The 25,964-nt window shown below is 42.1% G+C and overlaps 1 protein-coding gene across 2 annotated transcripts; it reads right to left on the reverse strand.

Moving 5' to 3' along the window:
- Nucleotides 1-679: 679 nt before the first annotated feature.
- LOC128379060 (ubiquitin carboxyl-terminal hydrolase 22-like) lies at nt 680-24,973 on the reverse strand. Of its 2 annotated transcripts, XM_053338672.1 has the most exons (14): nt 24,529-24,973; nt 23,586-23,618; nt 11,302-11,434; nt 9,644-9,757; nt 9,435-9,536; nt 8,289-8,455; nt 6,405-6,564; nt 5,794-5,899; nt 4,421-4,579; nt 3,294-3,420; nt 2,437-2,528; nt 1,889-1,951; nt 1,275-1,424; nt 680-910 (listed from the first exon to the last, which is right to left on the reverse strand). In XM_053338672.1, the coding sequence occupies exons 1-14, from the start codon at nt 24,646-24,648 to the stop codon at nt 868-870; spliced, it is 1,569 nt and encodes a 522-aa protein (XP_053194647.1). In that variant the 5' UTR covers nt 24,649-24,973; the 3' UTR covers nt 680-867. The 2 variants fall into 2 exon arrangements, with proteins under 2 accessions (XP_053194647.1, XP_053194648.1); XM_053338673.1 differs by lacking the exon at nt 23,586-23,618.
- Nucleotides 24,974-25,964: the final 991 nt, after the last annotated feature.

Raw genomic sequence — 25,964 nt, forward strand, 5'->3', positions numbered from 1 at the left:
TCAATGAGTTGCTAAAAAAAATAGATATTCCCTGCCCTCAACCAGACTTAAAAATAAAACAATCAACACAGTAAATAATGGAACATGAGCACACTCAGGTCCAAATCTGTTTAGTTTCCATGGCAGCGCTTACCCAGCAACTGGCAAAGGCAGCGTCTCTACACTCTCCCATGTTTTCTTTGCTCTTAAAAAATAGATGTATACTACTGTAGATTCATACAGTATTTCATAACTAAAATCACAAGTGATAAGAATCATAACCATACCTTTAAAAATGTTCTTGCAAAGTTCATAATACGTTGATTTTATTTTTATTTTTTTTTATTTTTTGCGTTCAGTCCCGTATGCATATGACAACAAACTGTCTTCCATCAAGTTAAATGCTTGGTCAGTTGAAACGAGAGCACCATGGGAGAGAAATGGAGGGGGTGGGTGGGTGGGTGGGTCAGTGGGTGAGGGGTGTCAGAATACTGTAATAAGAATCCAGATGTGCCCAATCGACATGACAAGTCAGTCACTCTCAGACTCTGCCCCTGTAGCAGGAAGGGGAAGGGAGAGAGAGTGAGGTGGTGGGGCCTCTTCTCTCTGCCCAAGCCTGGAACTGACAACGTCTAACTCTTCCTCCTTCTCTCCTCTTCATTCAGTTTTGTCAAGTAGATGCCAAGAAGTAGCTCAGTGCTTGTTTTTTTTTTTCTTTTGAAAGGTTGCATGATTTCACACGTCTTTTTTTTTGTCCTCCAGAGCTGAAGGAGCAGACTGGTAGTCAAAGAGTTTCAGGTAGGTTTGTGTGTTTGTGTTTCATACTGTCCCCAGTCACTTGACTCTCTCTCATTAGAAGTGGTTCTTCATGGTCAGTGGTCACGAAGACTACTCATACTCAAGGAACTGTTTATGATAGAATAAGAGATACCTGAGGGGGAGAAAAAAAAAAATTAGGTGGGGCTGCAACTAATGATTATTTTCATTATCAATTAGTTATGTGGTCCATGAAATGTCAGAAAATGGTAAAAGTCAGTAAGTGTTTTCAAAGCTCAAGGTGTAGTCTTCAAATGTCTGGTCACAAAGCAAACTATTCAGTTTACTGTCATAGAATACTAAAGAAACCAGAAAACATTCACATTTGAGAAGCTTAAATCACAGAATTTTGTTCCTTAAAAATGACGAATGAAATGATAAATTTAATAGATTTCAACTAACAGACTAATCATTGCAGCTCTACATTGGATTCAGCTTGTATATTGTATAATATTTTGGGGTATTATTCCTTTCCTTACCCTTCACTATCAAGTACATCCTTAATGCTGGCCTTGGTGATTATGGCATCATCACATTTGAACCACTGGTCTTTGTGCTGGCGGATGAAGCTGGTGTAGTGGCCACTCTCTAATGTGCCTTGGTGGTTGACCACCGCAAACAAGGAATACCTGAAAAATAAAAAAGACATTTAAAAAAAGTGTGTGAGCAGACTTTTATTTGCTTGCCTTTGTTCTGCTGTCTGACTTCACCTGCTCCATTATCCTCCGCACACACAGGTTCTTAAATCCTCATTAAATTGGCTCTTTCAGGTAATTTTTCACATTTTAAAGAGCACTTTGTAGAGTGACTCTTGCCTTTAACACAAACAGCCTGCCAACTGTATTAAAACATTACATTCTCAGTAAATGTCCTGGAAAATGAAAGCCATTGTAACTGCCATGGATGAAGAAAAGCAAGCAGCTTTTAATAGGCTTCAAATTGATTTAATTTGGGGAAGTCACAGTTGGCTGCTTCAAGTCATTAGCTTGTGCTGCTGTGCTAAAGTAGAGATTTCTGCTATGATGTCGGTGCTGCTGGCAGTGGAGTGTTAATAAATCAGTTTGTTGTAAAACATGTTTCCCAAGATACTCACTTATTGTCGTTGTTTAAAACATCTACCGTCTGTTGATACTGCCCGTTCATTCTGCTCTCTTTACTGTAGGAGACAGAAAAATAAGACATTTGCATTCTTAAGTGCTGTGTAAACATGCTGCAGTGTCAGAAATATCCACTAGGTGGCAGGGTTATCCCATCTACGTAAGCAGATATCTTTGCTGCCTGTAACTTTAATGCTCTCTCTGTGTCTCTCTGAACAGAACTGAATGGATGCTACAACCAGGGGTGGGGCAAGACCACTGCTGCATGCTCCACTGACACTAATATATATTTACAGGGAGCATTTAATTAAACTGTTTTAGCATAAATGCAGTCATGTGGAATAACTGTGAGCATACAGTACATACATGTATAGTACATCAATGTACATGTGTAAACATTAAAATATATTAAGCTAGTTAGAGAGGCTTCAGTGTTTTGTTTTGTTATTTTATATTCACACTGGCAGCATGAAACAGCATTTAAAACGTATAGGTAAAGAACCTGAGGGGCAGCCAGGTTAAAAAATGAACTGCTATTGGATACCTGGATGCCATGAAGGGTGTCATGTCCAGCTCTAGAGGAAAGGAAACATATGTAGTGATCTTCCTCCGCAGTTTTGCAGAGTGCTCAAACCGCTGGACATGGCCAAAGAGGGAGGATGAGAGAATAGAGGGGGGAAGGGGCAGAAAAATGGCAAGCGAGAGACAGAGGGAGAGAGAGTGTGGGGGGGGAGGGGGAGAGGGAACATATTTAGAAATAACAAGCATCACCATTACAACATACAAAATACAACACAGTGGAAAGTGGAAATGCATGTTTTCTAACTTGGCTGTCACACATTCACACATTCATTACATTACAAGACAATAACAGGTTTGGATTGATCCAAGACAATCTTCTCCTAGCCTGTTCCTATGAATATCATAAATACATTATAGGCTCCTAATACTGTATGATAAATAAAACATGGACAATGGCGGACTGTACGAGTCATTAAAATCACAGGTGTCCTGGGACACTGTGTGCGAGGGCTACACAGCAGGAGGTAATGCACCAACAACTGAATCGAATTATGAACACACCTACGCACAAGCAATGTAGCAGACAGCTACGTCACTGAAAAATCTGAACTTTGTTTCCATCAGATGTAAGGCTGCATACACTCAGGGCAAAATGAATCAAATATTGCATAGACATGTATTTATATATTGCAATACGGTATGGATGAAAGTAATAACATTGCCCTTTTTAAAAACTCTATTGTATCTTCTAGTTTGTAGTAATGACTGATCAAAATTTGTGAATAAGGTTCAATGTTCCCTTAAATAAGCAAATTGTCAGATAGTGAAAGGTATTGTAACAAGTGATAATTGGCAGCACGTTGTCACTGGCTGACTCACTTTGAGATGGAAACATGCTACGATGGGGAGCTTCTTCATTGTCAGCTGTTTGGTGGACTCCTGGTAACTATGGCAACCGCCACACTTGATTTTGGCACTGCTTCCTAGATGCTCGGGCCGTGTAAACCTGCAGAGTGAGGAATAAAACGAAAGGGAAGGAAGATAATGTGTAAGAGCAGTGAACACGTGGGACAAAAAAAGAAAAGAAAAGAAAAAAAGACAGAGGAGGAAAACTGTTGTGGTTTCTTTGGTTATGTCAAACGTGTTCTTTGATTGTTCATTTTGCACCTCGCCACACATGTCTAGTCATAAGCCTCCAGGTGCAAGATTAATCTGGAGATATCTGAAGGCCTGTGCCTGCAGAGTTTTGGTGCAGTCACTCTGTATGTCAGCACACACAACCCAGAGCCCTGCTGGTATTGCCAACGCCTCTGTCACCACGGCAACAGCAACCAGTTCTGTACCTTTAAGAGACTTGCTGCAGCAACTAGGGGTGTGTGAGGAGCTGCAGTAGGAAAAAAAGTCAGAGGGAAAGGAGGCGAGGGAAAGAGAGGGGGAGGATGAGACAAATGCGAGAGGTAGAGAGTGAGAGGGCACGGGGGAAAAAGAATTAGGTGGAGAGGGGAGGGAATGAAATAAGAGGAGGAAAAGAAATTGCAAGAATGAAGAGGCAGTGGAGGAGACATGAAAGGTCACACCTGCTCTGCCAACCTGGTGATCTTAGAAGATTAGATCCACTGATAACACGTTTGTTGTGCCTGAGCACACACCATATGTGACCCCTTGTACAAGTGGAGGAATGAATGAAATCTATTTGTCCATGAATGGAGATGGTTGATACCCATGAATTTGAAGGAGAGATACAGGGGAAAAAAGCATCTTGAAAGAAAATTGTTGGGGACTGGGAATACTGCCTCTCCTTTCCAAATCTATTGAATATGATTCATTTCAATCCGCGTCCAAGTCCAAGTCAGTGCCATTGTGCTTCAGTAAAGAGGAACACAACTAGAAATTTGATTACATTTTGCTACTTTCTTTTACTACAAAATGAGTTTAAATATGTACAAAAATAGTGACAGGCAATAAAAAGACAACCTGTCCGGTGTCATCTGAGACTGAAGCTGTACCTGCGTAGGCAGTCTGTAAGCGTGGTGGACCCTGACAGGTGGCTCTCTCCATTGACTGTGCTGCCATCCCCTCCAGGACTCAGGGGCCAGAAAGGCGTGGATGAGCCAGGCAGGTCCAGACTGATATCCCAGAATGGATCTATCGTCGTGGAAACCCCGCTGGAGAAAAAAAAAAAAAGAGATAAGAGAGGGCGTCCTTCAGTCTGATTTTCACATTCAATAAATAATGCGTAGTTGTATTTAGGTTTGTGTGTCACACATTACAAGCCATGGTGAAAAGATGATGACATAGTGGGCAATACGTACGCTTAAATTCACACAGCTTCTGTAGATTCTGATCATGTTTTTGTTCAGGCCTGCTGGGAGACTGAGTGTGTGCATGTGCATAATATCCACACTGTTCTTCCAGCTCCATTTGCAATTCAATGAAGTGTTACATCAGAGAAAATTGGCTTTACATAAGAAATTTGTATTATTACAACCCAGTGACTGTGATGGACTGCAGCTCAGACAAAATGGAGGCTCTGATATACAATATATGCAGTATAGACAAATATACTGTATATGCATAGGGGGTGTGCTCTACATTATCACTGTTGATTAGATGAGTCATGGTTCTGTAATACCCAGAGGTACCAGCAGGTGGCTATTGAGGCACCTCACAAATTCCCACTGAATTTGTGGGAAGAAAATCAACCCTGCAGTAACATCCCATCAACAAGGTACGACTTTTGCTCAAAAACTCCTGAGGAAATCATTTTGTGTTGCTGAAGGCCTTACCTGTGGTTGGTTGGTAGTCAACATGAAAATCACTAGATAATTATGGAGAGGCTTAATTTATGATGAATGATAAACAATCATCAGTATAACATCAGCACTGTCTCTTTTAACTGTGGAGGCAGGTAATGTTGCATGTAGCTGGGCCCGGCTTGCCTGCTAGACAGGGCGAGGTGCTTTGCAGTTCAGTGCAGCGTGTTAGTGTTAATGTGACAGGACAGCTCTAGGGGGCAGGCAGGCAACGCTTGAGTTGTGCTGCTGTCTAGACAACCCCCCTTACAGCAGCTCTGCAGGGACCAGGCCTTTAAATAAGAGCAGTGGAGAGGACACAACCAGTGGTTCGCCCACTCTGGGAGGACGGGTGGTGTCCACATCGATCAGCACAGCGGTGAAAGGTGACTGGCTTCAGAGAACAACAGGGATAGATGGATGATGGATGAATGAGTAAATGTAGACAGTGGCGGAGGAGGGGCATAGGAACTGACGCAATGCTCTATCAGAATGAATCAACGGCAAACGTCTCCAGTGGAACCATATTTCAGTGACCTCTCCCGTTGCTGCTTTACACTTTAGAGTCACACTGGACACACACTTACTGGCAAACTTGACAGGTAACATCTGATTGCAGGCCCCCAGTGAAGATTTGGTCAATGATGCAGTTACAGTGGTTTGGATTGTTGGCCTTCTTCCCATTGTCATCTCCTACAGAGCAAAGAGAGCAGGAAGTATAAATACACACACACAGATAACACCAACAACCTCTTTAGCACCTCTGAAGGACTGTCGGCCTCTATTTTCTCACTTCACCATTCCCCTGCTGCTAACTCTTTATGGCATTTCAAAACTCTATGGACTCTCCACAGCCAATCAGAGCAAGCCTTACTGTAGGGTCTGTGAACTATTCATTGCACTGCAGCAGGGCATATTGACATTTCTCACATTGCTTGCTTGCCCTCCCTTTGGTACACAACATTGTCAGTCTCCTTCAGTAGGTTTCCTTCAGAAAGGCAATGTGCACTGAAGGTAGATCTAAGGGTACAAGTCCACATGCAGGATCAGACACAGTCGACTGATGCTGCTCTTTGCTGCTCCTGGTCTGACAAAAACTCTTCAAGAACATCTAGAGTACAGCACGCTATGTTTTTTGTGTCTGAAATTTGGTATTAATAACAGTATGATTTGTCACATGGAGTCAAATGAAGCTTACTGATGGTGTCCCCTTTGCAGTGCCTGTGTAGTACATCCAAGGCTGCGATGAGGAACTCGTGGGCGTCTTGCTGCTCGTAGCCTGCGAGGTGACGTGCGTGAGTCCACACCAGGTGCAGCAGCCGGAAGGGAATGTGGGGCGAACGGTGGCCCGAGTAGAACTGAGAGCAGGTGAGAAAGATGATAGAGGTGGTTAGCCTATTTTTTCAGGTGTTACTAGGTGTATCATATTTGATCACCTCTTTTCCAACTGCATAGCTACATTTCTCATTACCATTTATAATTCATGGTGCAACCATACCACAAATGTCAGTCAGTCATGGTGATTATCAATCTCAACAGCTCATTTTCTTTTCTCTTTTTTTATTTTTCTTACAGGCCTTGCCAGATATGAATTCCACCACATGTCACCTACCAGCACATCCATAGAGACTGGAGGTGTGAGATACAAGGCAAAGAAGACAAAGTGGCTGTAAAATGGGAACGTTTGTTTAAAAAAAAAAAAGAAATCTGTCTCTAAAGCTAGCAGAGTCTTTGAGTTGCCATGGGAATTACAGTGAGTGACAATCCAGGTCAGGGTCAAAAGACGTGAATAAGAAAGTTACAGAAACGAGCAGAGTGCAGGAGTTGGCAAGGTGTAAACACTACGATGAAGTTCCAACCGGAGCTCATTAATGACTGAGAGGGCTCTCATTTCTCGACACGTAGATGTCGCACACACCTCACTTTATTTTTTCGCTGCTCCCTCTGAAGTCTGATTGAGCTGTGAGAGAGGAAAACATGCCACGCTGACGTCCCTTTTGAATCTTGCAATCTTACAGTCTGCTCCTTTTCAGCAGTTTGAAGGTGGTTGACAAACGAAAAGACGCAACAAGAAGAGGAAACGAGAGGGAAGGGGAGCAGAGGAAATAGAGAGCCTGATCAAAGCAGCTCGTGTCTCTCACCTCCACATCTAAAAAGCTCTGAGCACACGTGTGTACGTGTGTGTGTGTGTGTGTACACACTTGTGTGCGTTTGAGTCACGCTCTTGATGACGATAAGGAGGTGTGTTGGAAGTAAGCAATGAAATTAGAGAGCTGGCGACAGAGTATGGTGGTGGGAATGATAACTGTGAGTGTTTGGGAGTGTTTAAATAGATTAATTTCTATGGTATATTTCCTTTTGCAGACACTGTTGAATACTCAATCAATGTCTGCCTCCCTGGGTGATGGAGGTGAGCGATTACCTCTTTTATGTGTTATGTAGCTGATCGGTTCAGCCAACTGAGACAAGGCAGAGCTGTGTGTGTGTGTGTGTGTGTGTGTGTGTCTGTGTGTGTGTGTGTGTGTTGTGAAGGGGGGCGGGGGGAGGTGGGTGATGACTCAAATCATTATAGCACCACTTGCCATCTGTGGGCCCATATATACCGGGAAGTGAGAGGGTGTAAGAAAAAAGCGAGGCAGTGTGGGAGCGGAGCAGGAAGCCATTACATAACATTCAAGGCCAATGAGTTTGTCAGATGTAAAATGCCAAACTTTTGTATCGAAGAGTTGGGATTAAAAGGCTATAAATGGCAAAATAATTCAATAAAAAGGTGCAATTACTGAATTCTGTTCGTTCATTTGTATGTGGTTCTGTACATTCCTTTCAGGCAGGATTTTTTCTCTCCTCCCTCTCTCTCTCTCTCTCTCTCTCTGTGTCTCTCTCTCTTTGGACTTGACAAAAGAGTGCAACAGTGACTCAGCCTTCTGCAGTGGGTTTCAAAGCAAGAGAACATTCTGTATTATATGGTTGTTAAAAACTCCCAATTTATGGCTCAGTGTTAACCAAAATAAAACACTTTCCTTCTTTTTTTCTTGGCAAACTTATATTCCTACGCACATAAAAAAAAAACTGCACATCGTACCTCCTGAAAGAGCTGCGACATCTCACACACCAGACAGGAGTTTGATTGCATCTCGCACTTGTGTCTGTCGGAGAGAAAGAAGTCTCGCAGCAGCGGTGTGTGTGTTAGGGCCTGAACAATACAGTTCATGAAACATGTGTTGCCCAGGTTTATTAACCCTCGTAAACCTGCGGAGAAGAAGAAAGAAAGAGATGTGTGAGAACAACAAGGAAATTAATATTAAACACGACATTGCATTTGATTCATACAGCTGGCAATGTGGGGAATTTGAATAGCCAATAAAGCCCTGATTATTCTCCATTTCTCTGGGCTGACTGAGTTTTATCTGTGGCCCACTTCCTTATCACCTACCAACAAAATTGCAGTCTCAATATGTCTGCCTTGTCACTAAGCATAAAACCCTCTGGCACTTTTTAGATTCATTTTGTTGTATGTGTGTGTGGCTGTAAAGTCAACAATATGGTGTTGGGTCAGGTGCGCCAGCAAAACAGTGTGTATCCTGGAGCAGACCCCGAAGCTGTGAATGGATTCATTTAGAGCGAGAAAGCTACAGTCCTCCAGTGATGGCCAGTAGAACAGGTGAGACACAATGAGGTCTTGGGTGTAATCCAATTGAGCAAGGTTTGGTTCTGGAAGAGAGCGCTCAGCGAGGGCTTAAACACTGTAGACTGGTCCTGGTGTGCACGCAACAAAAAGCCTAAAGCGCCACTCAGCTCTTTAAAAGATAGAAGGGCGTGAAGGATGGCAATGACAGTGTGCGCAGGGAGGAAAAGATAAAAACAGCAAAAATAGATCTACAAAATCAGAGACACATTGACTATAGCAGGAAGAAACCAAACAACAGATCACTGAGAGAGTCTGTTCTGTTCTGCTCTGACAGAACAGAACAGAAAACAAGTTCTGGGGAGACACAGAGACAAACTCGGGCCTGTTGTGTTGTGCATCTATCAGAGAGAGAACACTGTGTTCTGCCTGTATGTGTGCACTGCCTGTGGGGCTGCCCGGTCCTGTTGACCTTGGGTATCACACTTAAATGCATGAGTGACCCAAAGTACACTTGCGCCATAGGCACATGTACACAAACAGTTACAGAGAATCCCCACAGCGCACACACACCGATTGTTAACAGTGCAGTCTATTGCCCACCTATGGTACAGTTCGTAGTGATTTTCCTCCGCTTTGGATTGTGTCGTAATAATTCTAGCTCCCTCTTGGTAGGCTCCCATGTTGTGTACTTCTCCCCTATGCCTGTGGATACAAAGAAACAGAAACGTGACGGCATTGAAAAAGCAAACAGCCTTGTACAAAAAAAAAAAACAACAGTAAGTTCAGTGACAGAGAGGACAGCACTATACCTTGCAATTTCCAGGCTTTCCTCTGTTCCTCTTTGGCAATCTGCTCCATGTCTTTGTCGTATATGTAGTCTTGACACACAAAACAGTATATTCCACCGTATAATAAGTCTATTGCTGTGAGCAGGAAGGAGGGAAAGAGAGAAAGAGAGGGAGAAAGAGAGATTGCACCATAATTACTAATAGATTTTTTTTTTCCCCAGCACAGTAATACAAATTGGGTTTTATTTTACTGTTCAACCTCGCTGGTGCAGCCAGCCTCAAGATAAGTGCTTTCTTTCTTTGACCTGCATTTTGTACTCACTGCAATATGTTTCCATCTCATTGCTTGAACTGAACAATTATAAGGAAATGTGAGGGGAGCAGTGATGGAATAGATGTATTTGTCTCCAACCCCCACCTGTGCTTTCAACTAACACACTATCCTCTCCCATTCTCAAACTCCACGGCAACAATACCTTGGCTCTGTTGCCGTGACAACCTATTTTTAGCCTAACCGGACATTTTTCTGGTTTTGGTGCAACCCACACTGACTAGGTGAGTGAACACTTCATGTAAGAAAAAAAAAAAAAAAAAAAACCCTGATTGATGCATGTGATGTTGTGGTCATGGTGCCATAGTGTGTGTGTTTCTTTTTGTGTGTGTGTGTGTGTTTGTGTCTGTCTTGTCGATCTATCTTCTGTCTGCCTATCCATATCTTTCTTTTTACAGCTTAACCAGGAACACATTTGTTAACGGCTCAAAAAAACAAACAGGATGCTTCTTTTTGGACAACAGCAACCTGGTAAAGAGAGAAAAATGAGAGCAATACAAGTGGCAGCAAGATGAAGAAAATACAGACCATGAGTATTGCACAAAACATGAGCAGGAATTCATACATCTTGCTTGTTAAAGCAATCCCAAGAAAGGAGCTCGCTATCTAGCAGTTTAACAGACTGGGGAGTTTGGATTAATTTGATTAGAGGTGGAGAAGAACAGAGTGCCAATGTCAGAGAGGCTCCTGTGGAAAGCTCAAACCTAATTAACACTGTAGCCCTGCACTTGGGGTATGTGAGTGTAACCAAACTGTTGGAATGCATTAAATCAATTAAAGCCATTCAAGTCAGCTACCAAACCTCCCAACTGTGTCCCCTGTTTCCATATTTAGCCATCCTCGTCAGGATAACAAGTCATCAAAATCTTGCTCATTAGCGCCATTGCCTTATTTAGCATAATTAGCATGTGAGGTTGAAGCTAAGCTTTCTGGTAGCTGTGGATTAGCAATGTGTAGCACTCCCTTGCTGCTGTATGGAGGGGAGTGTAGTAGCTTAAACCCATGACTTGACTGGCGCTCCCACCAGAATGGTAATGTGCTGCGGTTAGAGTGAGGCTCGGCTCCCTGTAAGCTCAGAGAAGGAAGTAGCCCAAAGTAATGCTGTAATCCTTTGCTGGTAATAGCTGATGCTGCAGTGGGCCACAGGGGTGCATGTGAATGTGAAGACTGACATGACGGGACTGAGCCTTGAGTGTAAGGAGGGATAATATATTGATGTTATCATTTTAGCTCTATTGTGATTTGTATTGTTCAAACTAACATTACAAAGCAATTACGTTATCAAATGTCTTTGTTAATGGTTTCTGATACTGTTGAGAGTGAGTGAGCAAGCGAGTGTGTGGCTTACCTAGATTGTGTCTCTTGTTTTTTGCGTGCTCGTGGATGTGTTTCTTCGTAAAACAGCCGAAAAAGACGCAGTAGAGACAAGAGTGGAGTCGGTTCAGGTGGGCGCCACACATGTGACAGATACACGACTTGGCCTGGAGAGAAAGACACAAGGGAGGAAGGGGGATGGGTTTGGGACACAGGGAAGAGGAATTGAGAGCAAGGAAGGAGGATGGTCAGAAAATCCACTGCAGCAGGACAGAGCCCTGAGCTGAGGTGTAGAGAGGCGAAGGCAGACAGAGTGGAACTCTCTGTCAGCTAAAGTAGATTTCTATCTGCCAGTCAGTCACACAAACACTTCGGAGGACGCGGTGCTTGAATAGGCCTGATATGAAGACAGACTAAAGATTACTGGGCCTGTTGACAAATCTAATACTGTTGAATAACAACATATTTCCACGCTGAATCTTTCACTCTCTAACACATGCAGGGCATGATGGGATTTAATGCTTGGCAGGCACACTGGAGAAGGCAAGCAGAATCTGTCTGAAGCACACACTTACAGCGGCTGGAGTGTGTGTGATTGGTTTGACTACAGCATTCATTGGTGACCAGAGAAATTTTGCAGTAGATTGCCTGACATATTCAACAAACCTGCAAAAAAATGAGCGTCACAGGGGCCGCACATGAGCACAGATTCCCATCATACAACATCCAACAACATTTGAGGTAATGAACACAGCAACAGAGGCCATACAGACATACAGGCTATATGTCTGCTGTGATGACAGAATAATTAAGCCTAAATCACACTGGGGTGGTTTGAGTTGGTACTGCTGGTTCACTGTGATAGACACTATTATAGAAAACTTCAACAGCTGCTCCACTGATGAAAACTAGAAATAACACCTGATGGTTGTATGCCTCCACCAGTCAGGTTGCTTTATATCTGTCTGGACTGTGTTTGTACTTAAGACCTTGAAGAAACTTTTTTTTTTTTTTTCCTTGTATGTGTTCATGTTAGGCCAATAAAGATTGAGATCGAACACAAAGTTGTAACCATGACAGCAGACAATGCTTCGGATATGGATGTTGCTTCAAAGAAGCTACAAACTGTATGTGGATGCTTCGTACACATCTTTAACCTGGCAGCACAGAAGATCTATACAATTACAACAGTTTCAAGGTGGGCACCCAAGATTAGAGTCATCAATTCAGTATCCGACCAAATGTGAAATGTGACCTTGAACATTGACCACCAAAATCTATTCAGTTCATTCTTGAGTCCAAGAAGACGTTTGTGTCAAATTTGAAGAAATTCCCCCAAGGCATTCCTGAGACATCGTCCTCACGGGTATGGGACAGATGGTCAGACAGACAACCCGAAAACATAATGCCTCCAGCTATGGCTAGTGTGGAGCCATAAAAAAAAGCACTGGAAGATGCGCTAAGGTCGTTTTTAAGAAATACTCCTGAATCCATTTCATATGCAGAACTTCTAAAAAACCCACCGCAAGAGGGTTCTGGGTTTCAACCCCCCAATCAACCGGGGCTCTATACTATATGTTAGCCCTATGATTAACTGATGACCTATCTATGGTGTACCCCTCCTCTAGCCCAATGCCAGCTGATATTGGCTCCAGCTCCCTCGCCATCCTCTAGAGGACAAGCGGTAATGAAAATGGATGAAACCTCTAAAATGTACAGTATGTTGACTGCCAACTAAAACACCTTGGATCTGTTTTTTTTTTTGTTTTTTAAAACAAATGCAAAACTTTTCATCCGCGCTGCAGTACTTTGCCTTGAAAGGTTCTATTGGTAATGTGAAAGTAAAACAGAAACCCGTCACCATGCCTGCTTTGAGAAGGAGAAAATTGAATAATACCAGCAGAGGTGGAGAGAGAGGAAAGACAGTGCGATCTAATCAAAGCTTTTCAGGGTGCAGACCTGCGGCAATGACTCGCCCACTCATGAAGAGGAGACAGAGAAAAGGGAGGCGTGTAGCAAAGGTGAAGAGAGACTAAATGAAAAGAAACTATTGGCTGCAGATATTTACCAGGTTTCAGGTTTTGGTACACTGTGTAAAAGAAGCTCGTACGACAGACTCATGTACTCCCACACACCTAAGCTACTGGACATGAACTCAACAACCCTGTACTGCATTGGCTGCCTATTGCCATCTTTTGACTAGAGACACAATAGTATAACCTGATACCATCTAAACAACATTAAAACGTATTGTAGTGCAGAAATAAGAGGTTCTGTAAGTCAGTGTCATTTTCCTTCTCCCTAGACAACATCTAACACAAAGCAGTCTGTGGAATGCAATGACAATACAACTAAAACTGTTGCCACTATATATGGTATAATAAAGCAATAACTAGTATACTAAATAACCTAGAGAATGACTAAAAACTTCCAAGATCTCATCTCATCAACGGCTGATTTTATAAGGAGACTTATACAGTATATGGTTAGGCAGTAATCATTATCAGTGTGGAATAATTGCAGGATGAAATTTCATGGATTGAAACTGAACAGCTATTATTAGTCTATTGCGATTAACAATGCGTAAATTAACAACTGTGTTTAGAAGTTAGAAATAAGACTACATTTTCCATGAGTACCACCGACTCATGTCGTAAAGATTTTGAGTTGGCTAGCATGTGCGTTTGTTTTGGAAGCGAGTGAAAGAAAGACGCAACTTAACTTTTAATACTATTTTTCTTTTTTTAGACACAGCTGTTTACAGGATACATAGTGATGAGGTAACGTAACTGTGGCTGTGTAAGGTTAATTATTGTAATACAACGATGGTGAAATAAAGTTAACTTTGCCATTCATATTTGGGGTGGGACGATATGCTTTGGTCACGTTTCGATTGTATCACGATTCTAAGGTGCCGATTCGATTCGATTCTATAACACTATTGCGATAATCAACAATTGAAATTTTCTTTTCCTTCTTAAGAAACAAACAAGTTGAATCATACACTTCCAGAGATGATAAACCATGCATGACATTCCCATAAACAATGCACATCAGTCTGTGTCAATGTAATGAATTGTTCAATAGATGAACCAATATGTTTTTAAATAATAAGTAAAGTCCTCTGACTATTCAGTGCTCTCTGAAGTAGTGTAATGTCTGATAGCTTTAACAAAATAACATACATGTATGCTACATAAAAAATAGGTATTTTCTGTCAATGGTCCTATTTTTTTAATACTTAAAAAAGGTGCTTAAAGGCCTGAAGTAGCAATAAAAACAAATATCCATAAGATTCTAGCTTTGTATTATTTTCCCTGTCGAATGACACAGAAGTTTTGAACAAAAAATAAATAACAAAAATAAAATCAGATGGTAGAGATCTGAATATCTGCAGAACTGGGATGGCTCATCCGTGGGAGTGGGCGGAAACTGTTGGAAATCCTGCCCGAGCGGGTGGGTGCAAGATTGAAATAACAGTCCCATGCAGATCTTCCAGAGCATCAGTGGACAGAATGTACATAAGTAATTTAATATTCACTTCATTTGCTGGGGTCTGGGTCACTGGGGATGAGCGTTGCATGCAACACTAGACACACGCTACTATGCACTGTCACAGAGATAGGCAGCAAAACTCACAGACAGGTCTGTATTTTGGCTGAGCATTAGTAGGCGTGGGTTAGATTGTGATGACATTGCAGTACAGGGGATATGCAGGGTAGCAGACAGTAAGCTCTGTTTTTATTCAAATTGGTACATTAGCTAGGCAGCTCTAAAAGGATGTGTGAGAGAAGGGGGCAGCACCAAAGGCGGGAGGAGGCTTTTCCATGTGGGATGAATAGTTAGTGATCGACAGAGGGAAGAAACAAGAACAAACCAAGATAAAGACTGATATCAAGTAGAGTCTTTAAACTCGTAGTGTAGACCATGTCTGATTGGCGGAGAATTAAACGGCACAGAGGAGATAAAAAAGGGATTGAGAGTGAAGTAGGAGTCTGCATAAAAACCTCCACGGCACTACCTAAAAGGTAAAGACAGCCACATAATGTGGAAACACAGCAGAGTTCGACTAAAATCCTAAATTCAAGTCTATCCTACCTAAGCAGTGATGCTGTTAATCCCTACTGCTCCCCCTCCTCCTTTGCACCAGGATTCCAAGTCAAAAACAAGAAACCATGCCAATGCCACGCCTTGCCCTCCTCCTCACCCTCACTACCCTCAACACCCCTTTTGCGGGCAGAAAATCTATCTCTGCACCTCCAGCGCCCCCCCAGCCCCCCGCCCCCCTTCAACTTCACTCCCTCTCACCATGGTTCACAGACTGTCTATTCCTCAGTGTCAGCAGTCCTGCGTCTCTCTGCACCCAGGGTTTTTAATGTTCTATTAGATCAGCTATTGATCAGCCGCTGGCTCAGATGACTGGGACAAGTGTCGGACAGGTAGCAAGCTCACGTTCGTGCTGCGCTAGACTGCATCTCCCATCTGGGATGCACTCTTTGAGGCACGTTAGGATGGGCTCTGTGTCCAGGGGAATGACCCACTAATGTACAAAGCTGTTGATTGATGGAAGAGCAGATCTAGGAAGGCATTAGCTGGATGAATAGATCTCCAATACATCTTTAGCGTGAAGATAACATTACTTGCTTTGTGGGTCAGATGAGTCTGTGAATGGCCTTCAGATAACTATGACCCAAGTCCAACAGCTATTAATCCTCCAGTGTTTTTAAATCAAGCAGCGTAACACATATCCAAATAAAGTAAGAATCCTTGCGTCACACTCTCTATCTCCTTCTGCGTTTTTTCAATCTGACTGCGTTTATGCCTTTCTCAGCATTTAGGTTAATGCATTCATATATTCAAACGGAGCCAGTAATGTGATGAGTTATAACTGAGGAGGAGAGAGAATGACTATGACAATTATGATGTGGACAAAAGGTCTGGCTCAACTAAGCACGCTCAAGCTGCTGCAAAGAACAGACCGGGGAGGGGAGAGTCAATACAGTGTGGAGCGCTGCTATATGAGAGCAGTGGCTCACCATACCACCTCACACTCTACACGCCTGGACATACTTAATACACACACACACACACACACGGACACAAAATTAACATCCGGTATATGCATACTGCACATGATAAATACAGATAAAAAAGACAATCTTTCCACAAGCTAATACACACACTGACATTGTAAGACATTTGCTGTGTGTACTCAAACACACAGTCCTCTCTGATTCTACATTTATTATCAACAATCCCAGGGAAGATGGGGATGGAGACTGATGGTGATGCTCCGGAGCCGTGCTGCCGACTGACCCCGTGGGGCTGCAGCCTGTCAGTGCTTTGGCAGGATGATGTTATTACCCCCGTTCGGCCTCCCCTCCTCCCCCCACTGTCTCCACATGACAATGCCTGCCCTGCAATATGCAGTCTCACTAAACAGCCTGAGAGACGCAACACAATATGAATCTCACTCTGTTCTCCTTTCACTTCCGTCCTCCATCAGCTCACTGTAACCTTTGTTGACAATGACGTGCCGTTCGGTCTTTGCGTGCGACTCTATTCCCACTTCATTCAGATGAATTCCACTTGTGGGAGAGATGAGGGATTGTTGGTGTGTGTAGTTTGGCCTCAAACTGTCACACCGCTATAAGGACATTACAGCGAAACCCTGAGCATCAGCCTATGGAGTCTAGCTTGTAGCCATCTATGGGAAAGAAATAAAGCTGAGTAAAATGTGGATGGAGGGGAACTATGTTGAGATACTCACAGTGGAATTGCTTCAACGTCATGATCAAAAATGCTGTCTGATGCTTCTCATGGGTTTGTGAAAGTTATGTGGGTTGGTATGATAAGGCAGGGTTTGCAGCACATATAAAAGGGTATATAGGTGTGCATGTGTCTGATTAAGACCTCTTGATTATGGAGAGAAAGGCTGCGCTTGTGCTGTATTTGCAGAGATCAGAGGGTGTAGGTAAAAAAGAAAAAGCAATAGCAGAGGCATTTCAACTTGAACAACTATGGTGTTGTATCACAGAAGTACTGTTTAAAATGATGGTTTCTGCTACATATTGGTATTGTACTAGTAATGTGGTGTGACAGTATCATTTAGTGCTAGACTGGCTATCTGTGTCTATACACACATTCAGAGTCAACAGCTACACTGCCTTATAATGGAATCAGACATAGTCGAAGAAAGCCCCATCGCACAAGTGCTCCAAATCCGACCGACTAATGCCACAAAAAAAAAGAACACCAAGAAAAACACTGACAAATGTGAACAGAAAGATTGCCCATGATGCAGACAGCAGTGTGTTTATATTTATTTGCACAGATGGTTGACGGTCCAGCTCCAGCTCAACTAAAGCTTACATGATCATTTGTCAAACCTTGCAGCTACCAGGTGTCCACAGCCACATCACTTCACCAGCACAACGCACGCTCACTCACAGACAATCAAGAGGGGCCGCTCATGTAACTGACACCCACAACGCAGAGCTTCTTAACGGTCCTCTTGGATGCAAATCTCATCCTATCAGAAGTTGGTTTCTTTTTTGTTGTCCTCATGCCACCAATCAGGGTCCACAGAGCCTTGAACGGGAACAAATCACCTCAAAGAAGAAAATCTATAAGCACTACCTACAGAGCACAGGCACAGTGGGGCTATTAGTGCACTACAGAATCTTTAAAAGTCAGTATATATAGAGCAGGTAATGAATTATCTTGTAACCGTCTATTACCACAATCTTTGCCTTTTTCTAAAGGACAGAGAACCATTAAGACAAAATGCCTGGATCCAAAAAAAGCGGTCAGTTGGGTCCCATGGTTTTAACAATGCGGAATAATTGAGTGTCCACACTAGAAAAGATTGATTGCCTCTTGGTTTTGGGCTTGGTCAGCCCCTGGAGAGTGATTGACAGCTCATTAGCCAGATGGTGGTACTAAGGGAGGGCTGGACAGCAGCCTCATTGGTTGGCTCAGGCAATGACCAGCATGCTTTGTGGCAGTGATGTCTTTCCAGTGCCTGATGGCCAGACAAATGAGAACTACCGTCTTTAGTTGGAGAAGATATGGTCCGTGGGAGGGAGACATGGGAGAGGGTAAAATCAGTCAGAGTGAACTTGTCTGGTGGGGAGAGGCTGAGAGCAGAGATGAGCATCAAAACGCTCATGCTCTCCTTCTGTCACACAAACGACCATATTTAAATCCAAGCTCATGTGATGAACTCTTACCAGACCCAGAGTACCTCGACACCTCGCAAAAATAGCATGTCAAATAAGCTTACATGGTCAATGAATGCACACATTACACTACATAAAAGAACACCACAAAACATGTTTTTTTGTAAATCATGTCACTGCATTGTTTCTTTACTTACTGTTTTAGAGGCAAATTAACAAGCTTAATTCAGTATCCCATCTCTCTCCATTACTTTATGTGCCTAAATCAACATCATATCTACTTGACCAGATTTCTTACCTGTCAGATTGCTTAAGCATTGTAAGGGAGCAAGCTTTCAGTCAACAAAAAAAAGCTAGGCTAGGTTGAAAGCACTGTGGCTCTACACTCCCAGTAGAAGGAGTGCAAAGGCATCAACTAAATTACAGCCTCTTCATGCTATTGAATAAGGTTCGGAGTGTCTGTAGGAGGCTAAGCTCTGTTATTCTTCAAAAAATGGGGATGGAGTAGCGTGCCAGAGGGACGCCACACAGTGACACACCAGGCCCAAGCTTTCTCTGGGAGGAGGTTACAAACCTTGTGCCATTTGTTTAGTCTGAGTCACTGAGCCACAGCCACAGTGACTGACAGACTGAAAGCCACATTAGACAAGACCTGGGAGTGACGAAGAGTGCACAGACATGGAAGAAATAGGCCTGGATGAGGGCCAGAAACCATCGTCTGACATCACCAAACCCACTGAGTGTTGCCTATGAGGCAGTGGGATGAGGAGAAAGGAGAGGATGGGAAGAGGGGAGAATAAAAGAATGAGAGGATTAGAGGATTGGCTATGAATTTCTCAGGATGCTAAAGAAAAAAAAAATCATGCGGTGATATTTTAGTACACTGCTAAACAACGCAGTAAATTCTTTGTGTCGTTTTAAAACTGCAACAACTACAGTATCATAATTCTCAAAACAATACAAGCTTTTTTTCCCAGAGATTTAATGGGATAATCTTGAGGCAACAAGAACCGTGGGCTGAACTAGGTTTGCAAATAGAAGAAAAAAAAAAGAAGCAAAAAGCAAAAACGTGGAAAAGGAGGAAGAAAAAGCATGGGAGAGAGTGTGCGCAGAAGAGGAACAAGCAAAAGGCTATGAAGAGGCTGGAGGAATAGATACTGATGCTACAAACGTATGCTGATGAGTCAGAGAGCAGGCCTGTGATGTGATGGAGACTGATCTGACAAAGAGATCTGCTCACAGCACAGGAATCAGCCGCTCTCTGGGATGGGCTGTGCCTCAGTGCATTGTGTGTGTGTGTGTGTATGTGTGTGTTTGTGCGTGTAGTAAAAGAACAAGGGGAAGAGGGGGAAGGGGGTGACAGAAGGAAGGAAATGTGTCATCATGAAAATCTACCCATTTTCCTACCTCTGAAATTCCCAGCAACATCTAGCAAATGATATCTCTCATCTTTCCTTACCACAAGCAGAGAGGTTTTTTTTTTTTTTCACTTGCAGGACGAGGAGGGGGGTGGGGTGTTATGGTTCCTCTGATCATATATGATTTATCAAAACTAGACGGGGGGGGGGAAAGTTGAGTTCAGACGGCTCTCTAATCACAACCTTTACCCCTTTAATCAAAAGTGACAGCAGATTCTTCAAAGCAGTTATCGCTGTAAAATTCTGCTAACCCCACCCACCCTGCTTTTCATCCTGTCAACACTCAACCTAAGATAATAGGTCTGGTTTAACTGCATGGCAGATTCCTTCATGGTGGCAATGTTTTTGTAGACAAGCCGGTAAATTCAGTCCAATATGCTGGTTGGAGGCGCGCACACAAAATAAATAACCATGACCTTCATGAATATTCACACTATCCCTCCACCATCGCAGCCATTCACAAACTATAAATTATGAATATGGGTGGAGTTGGGTGGACAGGAAGAATTAATTTAGCATTTAAAAGCAAGGGCAGGTTTTTCTATCGATGACCTGTGCTTTCATCCTTCTGTGCAAGTCTGTTTCAATAGTACTTGGCAATCTGGTGGAGCATAAATCTCAATTAAAGAAAGAAAGCATCGGAAACTGTTTAGACAAAGGCATTGTAAGGCTCATGTGCTATTTTGATATTTGTGTTCCCTCACTTAACACACACACACACACACACACACACACACACACACACACACACAAATACAGTTTGTACAGTACAGATAAAGAGACAGGAGTTAAAGAACGGACTCAGGAAGATGGAAGGGGAAGTAGATCAGAACAATAGTTCCTCCTCTGCATTTCTGAAATGGAGCCAGTTTCTGTTACACGAGACAAACCGAGAGTCGACATGAGGTGTAGCTCCTCTGCCTACATGTTATGGCCAATCACAGCCTCTCTATTTACTGACAGCCCTTGATATGGTTCACACCTCAACCAGAACTGAATACAATAAAACACAGAAGCACAGAAGAAATGGGTAGCATCTTGTTATACTACATAGTTACACCATTGCATACTCGCTTATTCGTACCATTGTCCTCATTTAATACACTTCTTGAATTGTATTTCAGTCATTTCCAAAGAGTGTTTGTATCATATTAAATTATAAAACTATATTTATTTATATCTAGTGTTTGGGCACATTGTTATGGACAAACACATTAGACTGCAGGCCTAAAGGTGTCCACATAAATCACATTTGTCACCGAGTTGAATCCATAATTTACAGCTGACACTTGTGTGCCAGTTTTACAGTACACTTTCACACACAGTCTGTCAGTGTAAACCTACAAGCTCATCCCGAGCTAATGGAGCATTGCATCTCGGGCCAACATAACAAAAAGAATTATTATACTATTGTCGTCTGATAAAGACGGCGCGTCCTTAGACACAATAGGATGCAGTGTCATCTCCAGAAACCCCTCACTCTGGTATTAATTCTGCTATTTGTTACCCCCATGTGGGCTTTAGATTGTGAATGCAGAGCAGGTGACAGATTTTCCACCAATGTTCCTGCACATCGCCTGGGAATTGATTTTAGCTTGAGAGGATAGAGAGGATGACAGCTTGCAGGGAGGCTGCTGAGGACAGACTACTGAAAAGGACAAGAAAAAAAGAAAAAAAAAACAAATGGGGAAAAAAGGGGAAGATGAAAAACAGCAATTTGGGATAAAAAGCATTGTCTAATGAGACCAAATCTGAACACAATGTCAAGATGCATCTTTTCTCTCCCTCAGTCACTGAGTGGCATCTTTTACTACAGTCCTTGTTGTGTATTTGCCACTATTGTAGCACCATAAAGGAAAATGTGCAGTAAGCAGAGCAGTGATAAGCTCTTGTTTCATCAACCATGCAACCATTAACAGCGTTAATGTCTTCTATTCCAGTAACCATTCCATCATAGCAGGGACAGATGAGCAAAAATGAAGACTCCCTCACCTCAAGAGAATACGCTGCCTGTGTACCACTGAAGCAGCACTACACCTGCTCTGCATGTCAGATTAGTTAGGTGGTAAAAAGTCTCAGTGAAATGGGGGTGAAGCACAATAGTCTGACTCAAATACAGCCATCCTGGACTACAACTAGGCAGTGGTAAGTAGGTAATCTTGAGTCAGACGCCCCATTTGTGTCCTTTCTCTCTGTCCCCTGTACCATCACTAGTGTACCATCTGGGGAAAGCAGGCCAGAGCAGAACAACTACATAAACACAATTACAGATGTCAGACAACAGAATCATACACACAGCTAAAAGAATAGCACTCGCAAGCAAAAATGACATTAAATGCTATTTGCCAAACAACCCATTTGTCAAAAATGGGTGGGATACCAAAACACAACATCATAACCACTATCAAGGCACTGTCCATAGCTGCATTTCTTATATAAATGAGCAAATACAGAGACTTTAGGGCCACTATGTATCATATTAGATGCAGTAGAAGTATTACACAAAAAGAAAAATACAATGATAGAAACAATACAAGGCCAGTTATCAGTTATGTTAGATTACTTCAAGATTTCAAGGCCACAGCTGTTCTGCAGTGAAGTGGCATATGAGCTGGACTAGGTGGTGCACTGATAGATGACTGGGCTGGTGGGGGACAGAGTGTAAAAATACAATGCAATCCAGTCTGAAAATACAAATGACAGCCTCAAAGAGTGAAAAACCTACTCAAGACAGCACAACCTGAGTGATGATCATAGAGATGTGCATGTGAATGTGATCTAAGCTGAGGTCTACATAAACCAGCACGCTTAAAATCTGGACGTCCACATGGTAGAATAACAACAGGGAAGAGAAAATCCACCATGTTCGAATATTTTCACAGTTCCACAGTCATGACGAGTTTTTGTACAGTGTACAGTGGCTAGAGCTGATGATGTAATGGTTGCGGAGAAAATCATCATGACAAACATGATAGAGGTGCAAGGATGGCAGGAGAAGAAAGTGAAAGTCTCAAACCTGCTATGAGAAATGTTCTCCAAAAATTTTACATGCTAGATTTGTAAGAGCTGAATAATGTTGAATTACTAAGAAGTGAGTGATACAAAGATACTTTTGTTTTTATTTCTGAGACAGACTGAGAACGGATGACTGCATTCATGTAAGGTAAGGCAGATGAAATTAACATTCAACAATAATTATTGTCGCTAGGTCACCTGCGACAATGTCTGATAACCTTTTCCAACTGTAACACACATTTCCGGATGCTCTCCTGCACTTTTTTAAATTCTGATATACTTCAGGCTGTAAAAAGATAGCATTAATAAAGACAAGGTAAGCACTGTGCTAAAAGCAAAGCATGACACTACCACACAGTATAAACAAAAGGGTCATCGACCATTCTGTTTTAGCTATTTGCTTTGAAATGCCTGCAATGTAACTGAGCTATGCTTCTGCCTGTTTTGCTCATGGTCCACCCTCCCACTAGGTAATCTTACTAGCTGTAACAGTGCATCGCAGCAGACACAAGGATTGGGCTGATTCCTTCCACTACATACAAGTAAAGTAGATTTACATTTAATATTCAGTCCATTAGATGAAAGGGCTTTGAGGCGCACAGGTAGAGAGGAGCAAGAGGAGAGAAAGCAAGCCAGCTCTTATTAAATCTGAACTACCAACAGCATGTCAATGCAAGATGAGAAGGGGATAAGCATCAACTCACCAGCTCTGTCCATCCCGCATCACCCTGAAGCACCTATTTTATCACAACAAAATAAAAATGTATGACATATACAAGAGACGCATGGATTTCTAGAGACAACAGTCAGTCAATCAATCTATATAATGCTGCTTATCCACTGTGAAAATTAAGCTTTGTTTTTTTTTTGTTTTTTGTTTAAAGAATGAACATCAAAGCACCGAGAGAAAGAAACAAGTTTAAGTTGACAAAAAAGGAACAGAAATGGAGGGAAAGTAAGTGAAAACTGCAACACAGTCCAGTGATGACATCACATTGTACAGAGCTATTCGGAGCTGTGTAGGCCGAGCAGGTGTGGTATGAGCCCAAAAAGAAATTGGCACTAAAGTCATGAGCTGACGTCCCAGCATCAAAACTCGTGAGTGAATGAGCACCGCAGAGCAAACACTTAACCTGGGATGCCCGGGAGAAACCTACTAATCTGTGGACCCCGTGTGTGCGTGTGGAAAGACACAATAGGTCCATTTGGTGTGGTAATGTTAGCCCATGGCCACAACTCTCCTCAAATCTAAGTTTAGTCGTCCGGCTAACTGTTCTGCACCAACCAAACAAAAACCGCTCGGCATACCTAGCTGGCTGGCTCGCTCAAGATACACCATGAATGATCATTGCTTGAGCTTATAAAAAGAGAAATCGAGGTTTGCAAAGAAGCAACCATTCTCCGCAGTTTCGCCAAGCAGTGTTGCTATAGCTAACTTACCGGTGATAACCCTAGCTGGCTAACATGAGTACTAGCAACACTATTGCTGCAAGAGAGTGGTTTCATTAAGCCCCTTTTTTGTTAAGTGGTTGTGCTTTATGTAGGACATCATTTGCACTCCAGTTCTGTGTCAAGTCTGTGCCACATTATAACATTACTTCACTTTTTTTGTCTCCTAAGCTAGCGGTGCAGTTCCTGTGTTTTTACCTTGCGTCTCCTGGTCTCAGCTGTACCACTCCAAACAAAGCATTGGTATATGACTCGAAGATTTTGTTTCCAATTATCCACCTTATAACCGTTCACATGGGAGCACCCGGCCGGACTCATGACAGACAAAACATTCAGTTTAGGTTTTTAGGTGACAATGAAAAGTCTCCTGGATGATTCACTTAAGCTAGCTAGCTAGCACGAACTATCTTGTCCAGAAATGGTTTCCGTTTGGAAATGGGACAATCGATGTAGTATCCAAAAAAATGCTCCTCGGGCATCTGACAAACACGGTCTTTGATTAACTAAGCAACAAATCTGTTCATGTAGACATCTAAGAGAATTATCACTTCACTAAAATTGCTGTTCCCGCTGCTGTTTTGACAGTTGGGTTTTCCTTTAAGGTTAGCTCCACTTCCACTCTCACGATTAGTTAGCTTTCTTTCTCTAGTTAGCCTGCTAACACTCAACTCCTGCTTCACAATGCCCGCCCAGCGTGCTCCGTGATTTGCCAACACAAAAAGTTTACGTCATCACGTTCGTATCGGAGCACGTTGGGTGCGCTTGTTTTGTAACCCGGGGTGTGCCGCATGAGGATAATGTGGATTTTAACCATGCGTTGCATCGATGACGTTGTCCTGACAGAAACACCTCCCATTCAGGGGAGTCCTGAGTGTAAAACCGATCCAAAACTTTGCAACAGTGTTATTCTGAATGGTGCAAAGCAGTGCTTTTTCTGTAATAAGCGTCATTGCCGTCAGGAAGTCAGTTGGCACTTCTCTATCCTTAACCCCATAATTTAAATTATTCTTAATTGAAATAAAATATTATTTTGAATCCGTATATTGTATAAGAAAAATGAGGAAAGTTGATCAATTATTGAAATGTATTCAGAGTTATTTTTAATTGAAGAATTATGCTACTTGTCACTTATGCCTTTACTTTTTTTTTTTTTTTTTTACTTTTTCTTTCTTTCTATCTTATTGTTATTTTTTTTACTTATGAATTGGAATGATAAATTGCTTGTATATTATTTGTTTATTCTACTCTATACTCTGTTCAATAAAGAATTAATAAATAAAAAAAGATTTAACCTTATTACTTTAAAATGCACCTTTCCTCCTAGAAATGAACTATTTATTTAAATGAATCAAGCTTCTAAATAACAAGAAAAGCAATACATTAATCAACCACTATGAAACATTATTCTCTGAAACCTCTGACTAAAATATATATGAACCTAATGTAACCTATCTAATTGTTATGTATATACTTTTTTTAAACTTTTATTTTAGTTTAGTTTAGTTTTTTATTATCTTTACTTGTAATCTTTATGAAATATTCTTTATTTTCTCTTTCATATGTGTAACTGACTTCTGAACTGTATAGACTGTATGCATGATCTGATGTTTGCCTGTGTTGTGTATTCCATTGTT

This window comes from Scomber japonicus, chromosome 18 (assembly GCF_027409825.1).
Source record: "Scomber japonicus isolate fScoJap1 chromosome 18, fScoJap1.pri, whole genome shotgun sequence".
NCBI classification, from domain to species: Eukaryota; Metazoa; Chordata; class Actinopteri; order Scombriformes; family Scombridae; genus Scomber; species Scomber japonicus.